At 41.6% G+C, this 16,712-nt stretch overlaps 1 protein-coding gene across 6 annotated transcripts in view; it reads right to left on the reverse strand.

Annotated features, from left to right (window-relative positions):
* Positions 1-16,712, reverse strand: part of DLG3 (discs large MAGUK scaffold protein 3) — a 53,644-nt gene that overhangs the window by 28,236 nt on the left and 8,696 nt on the right. For 5 of the 6 annotated variants that reach the window (XM_010821843.4, XM_010821842.4, XM_024987855.2 and 2 more), the window contains one exon: positions 16,506-16,608. In XM_010821843.4, coding sequence (XP_010820145.1) covers positions 16,506-16,608 — 103 coding nt within the window. Of the gene's footprint in view, positions 1-15,571; positions 15,659-16,505; positions 16,609-16,712 lie in introns of those variants that run through there. The other variant, XM_005228002.5, reaches the window with a different exon arrangement.

The raw sequence follows: 16,712 nt of genomic DNA on the forward strand, positions 1-16,712 counted from the left end.
ACAAGAGGGTTGGAAAGCTTTCATAAAAAAAGAAATGGTAATATAATTGCAAATTCCATGGGAAAATGCTAAAGAGGCCTCTGTCCAATGTGCCTGCAAAGAAAGCTAATGAGTTTACACTTTTTAAAATTATAAAAGTAGCATATGATTAAAAAAAATTCTTTTTCTTTGGACATTCCTCTATCATTTCCCCATCCCAGTGCCCAGAAGCAACTAGTTAGGATTTTTAGTATGTATCCTTCCAGACTTATTTTCTGTATATATCATTTATATACATTAACAACTCACAAAGATTCACATGCTTTTTTCATTCTCTGATGTCATGGCAACCTATACTGACATGAATCATGATCTACCTCATTCTTTATAATAGCTGCATAGTATTGCATATTATGGACAGATCATAATTTATTCAGTCATATCCCAACTGACATATATTTAAATTGTTGATTTTTTACATTACAATCAGTGCTGCTCTGTGTATTTGTATGAGCATTTCTATAGCATAGATTCCTTGAACTGAAACTGTAGGGTCAAATTACATGCACATGAAAAAATTTGATTGGCACTACTAAACTGAACCCCAACATTCTGAAACCCTTCTAACTGGAAGTAAGGATAAACTGCTATTCTAAAGCTTCCAGCAGCTTTTCTGATCCTGAAGAAATAGAACTTACCTTTAAGGACAGAGTGATCTTTCGTTTTGGGAGAAAAAACTTTAATAAGCATTTAGGTTATGTGAAAGTAAAGCCAAAACTGCATTCTGGAATAGACAAAAAGGAACCTCAAATGTTCTCTCTGCATAATCACAGGAAAGGTTTACCGATGGGTGGAATTGCTGATTTAAAGGGATTGTCCTAGTACCTATATGACATTCTATCTACCTCTAGAAATACCCACTTTTAGTTTTGACCACTTTGCATCCACCTACTTGATAATTTCAAGCCAAATCTCCCTGGTACTGGAAACAACAGCCCCCTTTCCCCTGTGCACAACCAGTGTTTCCTCAAGTTTTGCTGATGTTCTTCCTAACTGCCTCCTCAATCCATCTCTTTCTTTCTAATTTCCACTGTCATTGCCTTTTTGTTTTCTCATTAATATTTCATCTCTTGCCTGGATTTAGGTCATATAGTTACCTCCTCTCTGAACCACTGCTGTATTGCTCTAGCTGGTAGTCTGCCCCCAGGCTCTCCAAATTCCAGTCCAGTTTAAGATTCTTATTTGAAAAGCCTTCCTAAAACTCCAACTTGGAGCCCCTCATCCAAGTATCTATAATAATTCAGTAGCAACTAAATCTCAACTAAAATGTCAAAGACTGCTAAAACCATCATCCTATCACTTTTAGCTGATCTAGCCCATGTGTCATCAGACAGATCATCCTCTTTTAAAAACATTTTATTTTTTTTAATTGGTGGAAAATTGCTTTACAATTTTGTGTTGGTTTCTGGCATACAATAACAGAATCCTCTTTTGAGTTAACCTGCCTGCAACTCTTGAACACAATTTGTTCATTCCTAGCTATTACTCCCTTGTCCTGAAATTTTCCTCCCTGCCTGACACTGAATATCCTTTATGTTGTTCACCACCCTGAAGTTTTATTCATTCATTTATTTATCCAAATATTAACTAAATGTCTACTGTGTGCCAGGCATTATGAGAGCTGATGGGAATATAAAGGTAATCAAATGGTTCCTAGAAATTACAATAATGAAAGAAACAACTATTTAATTACAACTTTAGTTATGATTGTGAGACTAACAGGGTGACCCAACCTACTGAGTGGGGGATAGCAGGGTGTTAACTAAGGTTTCCATGAGGAAGTGACATTTAAGTTGAGTCTTTAAGGATGAAGAGTTAGCCAGGGGAAGAGGGATAGATAAAGCATTCCAGATAGAAGAAACAAAATATGTGGGGGTAAAAAATATCTGGATCACAGGGAAGTAAGGAGATACTGGCAGATCAGACTAGGAAGGCAGACTGAGGTCAGATTATACATGACCTTGTGGATTTCTGCATCCATCCTAAGAGTAACAGGAAGAAGTCACTGAAAGATTTTAAGTAAAGGAATGACATGAACATGTGTGTATGTATATCACTTTGGCTGTCATGGGGAGAATAAGCGTGGTGCCTCACATGTAGATGTAAGTTTCTTCAGAGCAGAGAACCATGCTTTCTCTTCTTGTCTAGCACCTACAGCCTGGGGGTGGGCAGCCTGCTTTACAGCATCCAAACCAGCTAGCTCCCAGTCTCTGCTCAAATACATCCAATGTTGGGAAGCTCTCTATTATTTCATCATTAGACATTATTCAAGAGAAAATTGTTAGATTGAGGGCCATCTCTTTTGTTAGCTGGTCCTATTCTGGTGTCTAAAACAGCATAAACATGAGAGATTCTCTTCTGTATAACTGTACGAAGGAACAATTTAAAGAAAATCAAAGAGCTTGGAAAGCCTGGAACAGGTTCCAAGACTACTGAACAAGACTGAATAGAATGTAGAGTGTGAACAGGGGAAGGGGAAGTGATGGAAGGTTGGGGGCCAAATTATAATAGTTTGAGTAAGGGCTTTTCTTACTAGGCTTTGGGAACCACTGTTAAGTGTTTAAATAGGAAAGTAATACAATTAGAACTAGGTTTGGGGGAAGATTATTCTGAGAACATAATATAGAAAGGAAAACAGGGACAAAGGCAACAGAGACCAAGAACCTGTTCTACTAGTACAGAGAGTGACTTCAAAGGCTTGACATAGTGTGGGGGCAACTGAGGATAGAAAGAGAGGCAAGAATCAAGAAATATGCTGGCGCCAGAGGAGAGAAATTTTGACATCTGATTGGATGTAGAATGAGAAAGGATCAAAGGCAGCTTCTGAGTTGTTTCCTAAAAGACCAGGAAAAGGTGGGATAATATCAGCCATAATAGAGAACGGCCATCATGTCCTCAAAATAAGTTCTCTCTTTTCCAGGCTAAATATTGTTACTTCCTTAAACATTCTTCATCTAACATGGTTTCCAGGCTTTCCACTACCTCTCCCTTTTTAAAATCTAGTGCCCAGAATTTGTGGTGTCATTTCCTTTTTAAACTATAAGCTCCTTGATGTGTTTTTTGTTTCCTTCTCAAAGTTTAGCATAGCAATTAGCACCCTTGTTGAGTCAACAACCTTTAATGAATGTGTAAACTTGCTATAAAGATCTGACAGGACAAACCTGGACACCGTAATTCTCAAATTCTGGCTCCTCAGGAACTAATGTATGGAAAAAGAACACAAAACTTTCTCCTTCCACTCACCCCAAAAGGGTAAAAACTGAACAAAACTGTAAACCACTTCTGCAAAACACTAACATATCAGAGCTTTCAAGACCTACTTAATAGCCTAATACAGCATCAAAGAGGACTGAAACTACAATGTTCACTACTATGAAATGGACACATAACCAGGCCTCCAAAGCCATCTCCCCTCTAAGACTCTGATCTCAAATGCATCTACCTTCCTAATGACAGAAAAATTGTCTTCTTGGTATTAGAAATGACACTTGTCAGTAATTTGGAAACGCTGAAAGGGGCTCAGTTCCTCAAACTATAGAAAACTTATTTGGTTCTATTTGATTATGGGTAGGAAAATGTTGTAGAGACAAGAAACAAATAGAAGCAACAAAGAGTACTTAGTCTGCATGCAGCACTGACTACCTATGGTGTGAACGAAGATATAAAAGGTAAATGCTCCAAAATAAAATAAAAGCCATGCCTACCAAATTCAGAAATGACAATGAAGGTGGGGAAACAACTGGATGACAGACTTCAGACACACAGACTGTGACAGGCAGGAACAATGGAAAGACGCAAATACAAATAAAATGAAAAAGAGAAATGTAACTTGCTGACCTTAAGTTCCCACACAAATACTGAGTAAAAGACAGGGCTGAGTAGCAGCACAGTGTCTTGGTTTGCTATCATCACAAAATAAGTCAATAGTTGCCCAAAGACTCATTTGTTCCTAAGGAAGTGAAGGTGTTCAAATCTCAAATTCACACAGCCCTCATTTGCCATTGCTGAGCTGCCCTGAGCTCAGAGGAATCATGTGAGGGAGTCACAAATTCTGATGAGTATGAAGTGTTTTAGGTTTCCACAGTTGCCTGTGGAATGCAAACCCTCAGGATTTGTATGAATTACAAGCAGCAGTACCAACAACATAGTTCATGTTTTCAAAAGAAATGAATGGAGCCAAAAGTAAAATAAGCCCAATAAAGAAGATACCTTTTATATGTCAGTGTGGAGATAAGCATATGAATCGTCAAAAAGCACATTTCTTAGAATCACAAACTTGTCTCTATAAAATAATATGAAGCCTATTACTTGGGTTAGTTTCCAATTATGGAGCCTACTATTTAAAATATCTGACATCTTTAAAACTAAACCATTTCTCAGGTCCCTTCTGATTTTGACATAATTATGATTTTAAAATCAAATCAATGCGGTCTATAAGAAATCAAACCTAAGACTAGTCTAATTAAAATTTTTAACATGATCTACAAGAAGGAAATCTTCACATCTGCAAATAATTCTACATTCTTTGGGTCAAAAAATACCAATGTAAGGAGTATAAATTGAAACAAAAAGAATTTAAGGCTATATGAGAGGGCAGAAAAGTGGCAAACAGGTCTCCATATGGGCAAATGGTGCTTGAAGAAAATTTCAGCTCTACTTTTAGAACAATGGGCTCAGAACTATGACTAACCCAGGACAGAAACTTCAGTGTCATTGTATTTTGGTCCCTCCACTGTCACAATGCTTCCTCAGCCATACACACACATTACCAGAGTTCTGGACAGCATCCTGATACTGGGAATCCAACAGAAAACAAGACAATCCATATCAGCATGCCATAAAAAATTCCAGATTATTCCTACTGACTGGATGTTTCTGTCCCCTAACGAGCTTAGTGAGGATGCAGGAAGGGCACTGAGCAAAAGCACTGTACTATATAAGGTGCCATGACATTCAGCCACCTGGTCTGAAACGAGTAGCATAAAAATGCTTTGATCTTATATCAAGCTAAGAAAAAGTTTTTCATAGGACCTAGCCACTGGCTCTTCTCACCCTATACTGAATCACCAAACAGAGATCAGGGTAAAAGCTTCAAATAGGGTCTTTTCTCTATTTCTAAAGAATTTCATACAGCGTATTCAAATAAATACAAGATTAATAAAGCCTTTAGCTCCTTTAACCCATAAGTCAAAGTCTATGTAGAATCACCCCAAGACAAAACATCTCATCTGGAAAACACGAGAATGAATAAAGAATTGTACCTTTCCTTGCTCTGAAGGTAGCAGGTACTCTTGTTCACAACAATCTTTCCCACTTAACAGAAATATTGCAATATAGTGACTGAAACACAACATTTTATGACTAAGCTTGCTAATGAGTTAATGTAACTGATTTCTTTTATTATTTATTTTTAATTGGAGGATAACTGCTTTACAATATTGTGTTGGTTTCTGCCTTATATCAACATGAATCAGCCATAGGTATGTAACTGATTTCTGTTTTGTTTTGGGTTTTTGTGGCTGCAGCTGCACCCAGCAGCTTGCAAGATCTTAGTTCCCCAACCAGGAATCGAACCCAGGCCCTCTAGAGTGGAAGTGCAGAATCCTAACCACTGGACTGCCAGGGAAATCCTTGATTTCTATGTTTTACATGTCAACTGAGAGTCTAGATTCAACTATTCTTCACAGTGGTCACTCCAACAGGATCACAAATTATCTGACAATGTTTATTGGGGTATCAATTGGATCTTTTGGGTCAAGTTTCTGTGGAAGGAACCCAGAAACTGAGACCTAGAGAAAGACCCTTCTGGTTATTGTCAAAGCATCTGTGGTCATTTCTCAGTAACTGATAATCCCAGAGTAAAATATCACAGAACAGAATTAAGAAACCCAAAATCCAAATTATGAGTACGTGAGTGTGGTTGTGTGTGCATGTGCATAATAAAGGTGGCACTCCAAAACAGCAAGAAAATAATAGATTATCTGATAAATGGTTCCAAGGTAATTTCTTAAAATATTTGGAGCAAAAATAAGGTAGTATCCTATCTTACATCATAAATAAAGTCCCAGCAAGTTAAAGTTTTAAATGCAAAAAGAAAAACATTAAACAACTAGAATTTTTTAAAAAAAGGTGGACATTTATTTTCTCTCAGAGTAAGAAAGGCCTTTCCAAAGCTATGGGCAGAGGCAAAATACACAAAAAAGAAAACACTGATAGATGTGACTACATAAAAACAAAACATCTGTACATCAAAATAAAATAAAAAGCAAAGTACAAAATGGGAAAAATCTTTCAACATATATGACTGACTACTTTAAAGCTTTTATGGGTCAGTAAGAACTGCTTCCCAGGTGGCGCTATTGGTGAAGAACCCACCTGCCAATGCAGGAGACCTGAGATACACGGGTTCCATACCTGGTCAGTGAAGATCCCCTGGAGGAGGGCATGGCAACCCACTCCAGTATTCTTGCCTGGAGAATCTCATGGACAGAAGAGCCTAACGGGTTACAGTCCGTAGGGTCGCAAAGAGTCAGACACGACTGAAGCAACTTAGCATGCATGCAAAAACTGATAAATATACCTCAACAAGGAAATGGGGAAAGGGTATGAACAGGCAATCCACACACAAAAAATGATCAATGAACACACACACAGAAATGTTCAATTCTATTATTAAAAAGACATACAAATTAAGATATGCATTAAATAACATTTTTACCTAATTTGCAGATATTTTAAAAATAATACTCCATTTTAGCACGGATCTCAAAATATACACTTTTATATTGTTGCTGGAGATAGAGAAATATATCAAATACATATTAAATATATCAAAAGTCTTAAACATGTTCATATCCATTGGCCCAATAATTCCATTCCAAGGAATTCATTCTGAATACACAATCCCAGATTCACAAAAAGCCTCATACAAAGATATGCATCAATGTGTTATTTATAAAATAAAAAAACTGCAAACAACCTACATGTCCTCCAATAAGGGAATGATTACATGAATTATGGTGCACACATGATGGAATATTTAATTATTAAGAACCACTTTAATAAAATATTAATGACATATGCTAAGTTAAAAGAATGGATACAAGACTGCTTAAATACAATGATCCCAGTCTTGAAAGACATGAAAGACATACATATATACTATATGAGATATAAAAGTTTGGAGGGAAATACACACAAATACAAGGTTATTTCTGGAGGTAGTTTTACACATGATTTGGGCTTTTTTTTAACTTTGTATTTTGTTGTTTTCCAATTTTCTACAAATCTGAATGTAATATTTATATACCCAGGAGAAATATAATTTTTAAAATTATATATTACAATATAAAATATAATCTGAGGGGGAGGTGGAGGCAGACTGAAAAGGACAGGCCCAAGGATGAAGACAGGACACACGGGCACTAGAAATTCCCCTCCATGCTGCTCCTGGCTCATTCTTCATTTTTCCCTGGGAGTGATCACTCAACCAGCTGCAGACAAATCCACTTAAACGTATTACCACTACTATCACCTTGCCATCTTATCCAAGAGTAAAACAAAGAAGCCCTGCCAATGCCTTGCTGAAATCTAGATATACCACATCTACCATATTTCCTTGATGTACCAGTCTAGTAACCCTGTCCATCAAGGCAATTTGGCAGTCTGACATGATTTGTTTGACCTTGGTGAATCAATGGTGGTTTCAGTGCTCACCACTTCTTTTTCTGAGTGTTTACAAGACAACTCAATAATCTAGTTTATTTAACCCAAGATTTGCAAAATTCTTTCTTCTTTTTGAAAATCTGAAGGACACTCATGTATGCAGACCCCTAATGTATATATTTATACAAAATGTGTTAATTTTATGAAGTTGAAAAATCCCCAAATCTCTAAGGTGTTTGCATTTTTAAGATATCTAAATTCAATGAAAAGTAAACAAAGATCCATTTCAAGAGGATGAAAGTCTTACCACACAAAAGAAGAGGGGAAGACAAGACCTTTACTAATGCAAGATTGTTATTAACTCAAAACTGTGATTCAGTAACACTCTAGTCACAAACAGGAACTTGTGAATTGAATTCACAACTTAATTCCACTTATCTAACACAGAATTTGAGTTAGAAGAAACATGTGGGATCATTTCACACAATCCCATCATTTTATAGATCAGAAAATTGAGGTCCAAAGAAGTTGACTAGTACAAGATCATTCAGCTGCTTAAAGTCAGAACTAGAACCCAGGGCCTTGGCTACTCCTCCAAGATGGTTCCCTTTCTTAAGATAAAAGGAGCAAAACCCATATTTTTTCATCTCAATGACAATGATATGTGTGCGTACTTAGTCGCTCAGTCGTGTCTCACTCTTTGGGACCCCACAGACTGTAGCCCATCAGGCTCCTTTGTGCACTGGATTCTCCAGGCAAGAATACTAGAGTGGGTTGCCATGCCCTCCTCCAGGGAATCTTTCCAACCCAGGTACTGAACCCAGGTCTCCTGCATTGCAGGCGGATTCTTTACCGTCTGAGCCACCAGGGATAGGCCCAAATTATTCTATCTCTCTATTAAAAACAATAAAACAATTACCCTATTATGGAATATAAGTCTAAAGCTTTAAACAAACAAAGCAACAGTGTAAATATCAGGGTCAAGATTTCAACAAGCAACACATTAAATTAAGAAATCCTAAAAAGCTATAAATAAATAAGAAATAATTCATTTTCTATATTATTCTAATCATTCTACCCTATCAGAAGAACCAATGTTTTATAGACACCAAAGTTCCTAGGATTTTGTCTCAAACCATCTAACAAGGACAAGAAAGCACCTGTCTAGCTAGAATCAGAATGCTTTGCCAACTCTAGCTACCATGTCCTTAAGCTACATGGAAGCCAGAAAAGCCCAGTGTACGCAAGTACAAACACGGGGGGGGGGGGGGGGGGGGGGGGGGGAGCGAGCGCGCGCACGCTGTATATAAAGTTCAGCCCCAGGAGGCAAAACTGAAAAGAAAGCTAACATTTTTTTCTCTTCTAAGTTTGCAAAACAGGGTGGGCCTAAAAGGGTGTAGCCACTTTGACAAAATCTGGCAGATCCTCAAAACTGTTCAATGTGGTTACCTTATGACCCAGCAACTCCACTCCTAGGAATATATACCCAAAAGAATTGAAAACATATGACCACACAAAAACTTCCCATGAACATTGATAGCAGCAGTATTCACAACAGTTAAAAGATGGAAACAACCCAAGTCCATCAACTGAAGAATGGATAAACGATTTGTGGTATAACCATAAGATGAAATATTATTCAGCCTTAAAAAGGAATGAAGTGTTACATGCTACATCAGGATGAACCTTGAAAAAACTATGTTGAAAGAAGCCAGATGCAAAAGACTGCATATTCTGCATATTATATGATTCCATTCATATGAATGGGCCAGAAAAGGAAACTTTACAGAAACAGAAAGTAGATTAGTGGGTGCCTTGGGCTAGGAAGAGGGGAGGAGTTTGGGGGAAATAGGGAGTGACTGTTAATGGGATGAGACTTCTTTTAGGGGTGAGGAAAATGTTCTAAAATTGACAGCTGTATCACTCAGAACATTCTAAAAACCACTGAGTGGTACACTGTAAATGGGTGAATTGTACAGTATGTGAATAAGCTGGGTTTTTTTAAGGTGGGCCCTATCATTTTTATCAGCTCAGCATTCCTAGCTAAAATTATCTGCACCCAAGCCCTCCAGCACACAGTTGATAAGAGTGAAAGGTAGCACCTTTCCTCCTGCCTCCCTCTAATCACCTGAGTAATGACATAGTTGGCTTGCTCTGGTCTCAAGTCAATTCGTAAACAGCTTGAGAATCAAGGGACCAAGCAAAGCAAAACTGACTGGCAAATAATAAGCACATGAAAAGACGCTCAACATCATTAGCCATTTGGGGAAATGCAAATAAAAACCACAATGAAATACCACTTCCCACCCACCAGAATGGCTAGAATCAAAAAGACTGACATTTACAAGGGTTGGCGAGGATGTGGAGAAACTGTAACCCTCACACTGCTGGTGGGAATGTGAAATGGCACAGCCACTACGGAAAACAGCTGGGGTATTCCTCGAAAGGTTAAATATAGAGTTGCCATATGATCCAGTTATATGCATACAGATGTTCAAAGAGTAGTATTGGTAACAGCCAAAAAGTAGAAATAACCCAAATGCCTATCAACTCATAAATGGATAAACAAAATGTGATATATTCATACAACAGAATGTTATTCAGCCATAAAAATAAATGAAGTATTGATACATGCTACCATACAGATGAACCTCAAAAACACTATGTCAAGTGAAAGTAGTCAGTCATAAAAGACCATATAATACATGAATCCATTCATACAAAATGTCCAGAACAGGCAAACCCATATAAGCAGAAGTAGATTAGCAGCACTGAGGGGGATGGAGAGGTTGGAGGGGTGGGAGATAGCTAAAGGATTCAGTTTCTTTTCGAGGTGGTGAAATGTAAAATTGATTGACAAGATGGTTGCACAACTCTGTGAATTCTACACCACTGAATTACACCCTTAAATGAGTGAATTGTAAGGTCATAAAAAATGAATTACAAACACAACTCCATTTTACTGCATTAGTATTCTTAAGCCTGCACATATTAAGTCAAGCCAATCAACTTTCATCTTTTGGCTCCTCCTGAGGTATCCCCCACAATACCATTCTGTGGCAGTCTTCTAAGTCCTCTTTCCTTTTGCAGGAGACAGGGTTCTCCCTCAGGTTTTGTTACCTCCTTTGGTATAGGAGTTTGTGATCATCAAGATTTAAAAAGCTAACAATTGGGACTCTCAGAGAGTATCTTCTGGGTAGGGTAGGGGGGCTCACAGCTTCTCTGCTGTGGAGAAAGGCAGTCTATTGGCAAAAGCCTGGGACACGAAGTTCTCAGGAAATCTGACTTCAAATTTTGATTCTGCCCCTTACTGGCTGTGGGACCTTAAGCAAGTCACTCAACCTCTCTGATCTTCACTTTCCTCATCTGTAAAATAGGGATTGTGTGTGTGTGCTTAGTCATTCAGTCGTGTTCTACTCTTTGTGACCCCATGGACTGTAGCCTGCCAGGCTCCTCTGTCCATGGGGATTCTCCAGGCAAGAATACTGGAGTGAGTTACCATGCCCTCCTCCAGGGGATCTTCCCAACCCAGGGATCTAACCTAGGTCTCTCGCATAGCAGGCAGATTCTTTACCGTCTGAACCACCAGGGAAGCCCAGAAAATAGAGATAATACCACCTATCCCATATGGATATTAGTGCTTACAAAGCCATCTAGAACACTGTTGCCGTTCAGTCACTAAGTCATCTCTGTCTCTTTGCGACCCCATGGACTGCAGCACGCCAGGCTTCCCTGGTGGTGGTGGTTGGTGGTTTAGTCACTAAGTCATGTCAGACTCTTGCGACCCCATGGACTGTAGCCTGCTAGGCTCCTCTGTCCATGGGATTCTCCATTTTCCATGTCCATGGGCTGCCATTTCCTTCTCCAGGGGATCTCCCTGACCCAGGGATTGAACCTGGGTCTCCTGCATTGCAGGCAGATTCTCTACCAACTGAGCTACAAGGGAAGCCCACTATCTCCTGGAGTTTGTTCAAACTCTTGTCCTTTGAATCAGTGATGCCATCCAACCATTTCAACCTCCATCACCCCCGTCTCCTCCGTCCTTCAATATTTCCCAGCATCAGGGTATTTTCCAATGAGTCGGCTCTTCACATCAGGTGGCCAAAGAACATAGGGCTGTGCTAAGTGCTAAGCTGTTTCAGTCGTGTCTGACTCTTTGCAGGCCTATGGACTATAGCCTGCAAAGCTCCTCTGTCCATGGGATTCTCCGGGCAAGAATACTGGAGTGGGTTGCCATTTCCTTCTCCAGGGGATCTTCCCAACCTAGGGATCGAACCAGTGTCTCTTAAGTCTCCTGCATTGGCAGGCGGGTTCTAAGAACATAGAGATACTCAATAATTCAACAAAATATGTGCCAGGCTCTGGACTAGGTGCTGGGGCACAAAGATAAATACAATAGTAGCTGCCTTCAAATTGTTCAGTGTAGAAATGCTGTTAACAGGAATTCATTTTCTTCCTTTCTTCTTTTAGGATGGCAGTAGGAGTTTCAGGACTTTGATTCTTTGCCTTGATAAACTTTCACCTCTACCCTCTCAAGAGAGATCATGCTGATAGGGTGGCAGCTACATTTACATCCCTCATTCTCAAACAGGGGAGATATGATGGTTACTTCAATGTTATGGGGAAAACATCCCTTTTATGCTTACAAGTTATTATCAAGACTGATCCTTTAACTCTTCCAGGCCTTACCTGTACATGTTTCCATGGTGAAAAGTGTGCTTCTTCAGCACTTCAAAGTAAGTATGGAAAACTTAATTCTTTTTCATTCCCTGTACCCCCGCCCCAGCCTGTCTGGATTTACATTCCAGTTGAAAAGACTAGTCACAAAGGATCAGTTCCCAGTTTAGCTACCTTAGTGACCAATTTCTGGCTCTGCCCCTGATTTGGGGTTCAGGTTCTATGCTAAAAACAAAAGGGCTTTCCAGAAAAATACTATCTCAGTTTATAAAGAGGCTGACAGAAAGTAACTAGGGAGGAAAATGTAGGAGATGATAGTTTCTAAATCAAAAATGTTATAATACGAAACCCATCCTTCCCTTGATAGAGCAATTCCACAAGTCACAGAAAAATATTTTTCATTTTAGAATAAACTGGAAGGGAGCCTTTGCCAAGAGCCAGTGTTTAAATTTTCAATTTGAATTTTAAGCAGGATTATACATGCCCAGGAACATCATGCTATTTTTAGCTAAATAGGTAGGATTGCTGTGTCCACAACAGTTTGGAGCAATCAACAGTGAAACTATTAAACAGCATCTCTCACTGTGGTACCTTATCATTTAGCACTTCTATTTCCATTTTAATATCTTCCAAAGCTTCCATACAAATGTTTATAAAGCAACCATGCTAGGCATAATACAAAGTTTATATAGATAGACAAGATTCCTATCTTCATTATGGGTTCAACCCATTAGGCAACCAGATATTTCAAAGTTAGAGCTGCCATCCAGCTTAAGTGCCCAGATGAGATACATCAGGAAGCAACTGTCCTACACTTATCACCCTTACAATGCTTGCACCATCTCTATGTATTCAAAAGAGAGGGGTAATGAAAATGTTCTAAAATTGACTGTGATGATGAATGCACAGTTCTGTGAATATACTAAAAGCCACTAAATTGTACACCTAAATGGATGCATTGTATGGTATATGAATCATATCTCAATTAAGCTGTTAAAAAAAAGGAGAAAAAATGTTCTTACTCTGATTGTTCTAATTAGTTAAAGCTATTTTTTTAAGTTCTCCTACTAAAGGATATCTAGCTACAGGCTGCACTGGTTGAGCAATGGTGCCTCAGGGGCCACCACAGTGATCACTCGCACCTTCCCCCACACATACATTTTTCTTTCCCTCACTCTCTCTTCTATTAGTTTCCCTGTTCCTTTTCTCTGCTCCAAAAAGGTCTCAGGTTTCTAGGTACTCCCAAGCACGATTTGTCCCAAGTGGTGGACTTTAGGATTATACTGATCGCTGACCCTCAGCAACGTTCCCTTCATGACCTTAGGCAAGTCATGTCCCTGCTTTCCTGTCGCTGTTCTGATCTGCACAGTGAGGGCTTAGACTACATGATCCTTTCCAGTGCCCACATTTCTTGCGAAAAAAATACAAATGATGAACACTTATTTGGCCAATAACATGGAAAGTCTCTGCCATTTTAGCCAACAAATATATATTTGGATTATTCATTTTGTAAATGCCTATGTGAGGCAATCCTCCAAAGAACAGTATTTAACATAATTATAAAATAATTAACATGCAGTCCTTATTCTTAAAAACTATCACTTTATCAAAGAAAATTCAGAGCCCAACATAGAATGCTTGATAGTCCCTCTGGGCCTGTTTCTAAGGGTCCATTTTTTTTATGGGCAAAAAAAAGAGTTTGCATGTTGAGGCCCTGATGGATTTTCCAAACCAAGGAAAGAAGTGAGATTGGGGTGGCAGAGCCTTAACAACAGTGGTTCAACTAAATCCTAAGAGAAGAAGGGCTTTGTTTCTCAAATGGTAGAGAAACCTAACATAAGACAGCACCTCGACAAACATCATAAACGCTCAGAAACATGCCCAGAGAGCAATGAATCCCTTCAGCCTGGACAACTTGTGGCTCTTTATGGAAACCAATTACATTCTCCCAACAAAACTCACACAAACATGTAGTTACCAGTTTCCAACATACTACCACCAAATTCACAGTATTGTTTCCCTGTGTCCAGTATCAGTGAGTAAAACCAAAACACATCAATTTCTCTCTCTCTCTCTCACACACACACACACCCCCACAGACACACAAGAAACCATTTTCTTTGCAGAACCTAGGTTGCCTAAGCAGTGGGCATGAAATGGATAAATATTGGTTGCTAATAAAAATCAGATGGTGAGGTTTACACGGAGAAGCAAACAGCACACGCAGGCATCATAAAGACAACAACCCTAATGTGTTTCTTGTCATTAAGCTGGACACCCAACACGGAAAGAAATGACTCAAGGTGTCCATTTGCATCCCTCTTTCCCAGTACCTCAGATCAACAAGCTCTCCTGTTAGTCATCTCCCTACTCTAGTCCCCATCAAAAGAGCCTAGTGCAAAAGGTGGCAGGCCCCTCTCTTCTTGGCCTGCAGGCGCTGAACAAGGGGTGGGGGTGGGGCAGCGGAAAGGACAAAGGTAGGCGCTTTCCATCCCTCACGGCTTTGCAACAGAGCTGCCAGCCTCTCCCCAATCTCATCAAGGAAGAGAGCACCTGCCCGGGGGAGGGCCCTGCCTCCATCTCAGTGACCGGCCAGCGGGGCCTAGGTGTCCCAGGAGCCCAGGCACTGCAGCCCTAAGGGACAAAGACCGGCCCGACAAGGGGGAGGGGGGACGAAAGAAGTCGGCGACAGTCGGAAAACGCTGGCAAGCAAAAGCGGGCGTGGTTGGGGCGAGAATACAAAGCCCACCTCGGGGGTTCCCAGAGGTCGCCAGGTCGGGGGTGGGGGGTAGTAACGGGTGTGGGGGAGGGGAAGACGGAGAAAATTCCTCAGAGGACAGGAATTAGGGGCGCAGCCGCTGGCACGAAGGAGGTTAGGAGGCGAACAGAGGCCCCGGGTTAGAAAGGGCAGAGTTCGTGGGTAGGGAGAGGTGATGGCCAAGAGGTTAAGAGACCCGCAGGGACTCAGTGGCGCGAACGCTCAGCCGCGCGAGGCGCTCCGTGGGGCGGAGAGGGGCCCTCAGGAGGGGCTCCAAAGCCCCGCGCCGCGCGGAGCTGTGGACACGCGGCCCAGGGATTCCAGGAGAGCGCAGAGTTGGGGGCACAGTGTGGGAAAAGAGTCTGAGAACAGAACCGTAGAGAGGCTAGGGGGGACTGTGAGGGGGCCTGACCCCTGTCCGCCCCACCTCACCTGGCGCCGGGTCAGAGTCCAGGTCTAGTGCTGAGAAAGCGCCAGCTCCCGCCGGCCCCTCCGTCCCGCGCGGGAGACCACGGACACAAAGCGGGGCCCGCGCGGGAGGAGGGGAAGAAGAGGAGGAGGGGGGAGGGGAGAGAAAGGAGGAGGAGACGCCTGAGGCGCGCGAGGGGGGGGGAGGAGGGGCGCCCGCCGCCCTCCGCCTGGGTCAGGGGGCGGGGCGTGAGGCTGAAGGCCGCGCTCGGCCGGCCAATGGCCACCCCGCCGGCGGGCTGGCTCGGGCGCGCCATCCCGCAGCTCACCTCGGCACCTGGACCTTGGCTGGCCCCAGCCAATCAAACATCTTCATTTGCATAACTGGCCCCGCCCACTCGCCCAGGCCGGGGGACACGCTCCAAGAGAACACAAAGAAGAACCCCCGTAGGGGGAGGGGGATGTCTACTTCCAAGTCCCAATCCGGAGAACCTAGCATCACCTTTTCAGGGGGGTTATGAGTGTTTCACGGTCACCCTGATAAGGGGAGAAGTGGGGGTCACAGAGGCTGGTCCAAGCTCTCTTGAGAAGTTGGTACTCTTCTCCCTTGGGTCCTTCTAACCAAGAGTTACTCGCCTGTTCCAGGGTACAGTTATGTTCTTCGCCTCTGCCCCCACTTCCCTCTCCCCTTTTTCCAGTCGCCCCAATCTCTGTGCTTCCTCCCGTAGGCTGCTGCCCACTACTGGCCTTCAGCTGCACTGCAGCCCTAATCACAAGGCTCTGAGCACAGTCTTAATAGACGCTTCCAACCCACCCAGAAAAGGGGAGAGGAAGGGGTTACTGTGTGAGGGTAGAAGAGAACTAGTCAAGTGGCTTTGTTACCTATGATGGCAAAAGCCAGCAATGAATAATAGGTCTAATCTTCCCAAATCATCTTGTTCCGCCTTCCCTCTCCTACCTTCAGGTCTGTACTGGGCCACAATGGTGACTGACTGGCCAGCCCGTTTCAGAGCAGCTGCAGCCTGCTCGTGAGTTGCATTCCTCAGGTTCACACCATTGACCTGTCCAAAGAGAGGTGTTGTGAGCCACCTCAAAAGGAAGAAAGGAGTTCTCTGTTGTAGCAGTTAGGAGAGGGAGATGGGTAACCCATCCCTAAGTCTACTCA

Source organism: Bos taurus, chromosome X, assembly GCF_002263795.3.
Source record: "Bos taurus isolate L1 Dominette 01449 registration number 42190680 breed Hereford chromosome X, ARS-UCD2.0, whole genome shotgun sequence".
NCBI classification, from domain to species: domain Eukaryota; kingdom Metazoa; phylum Chordata; class Mammalia; order Artiodactyla; family Bovidae; genus Bos; species Bos taurus.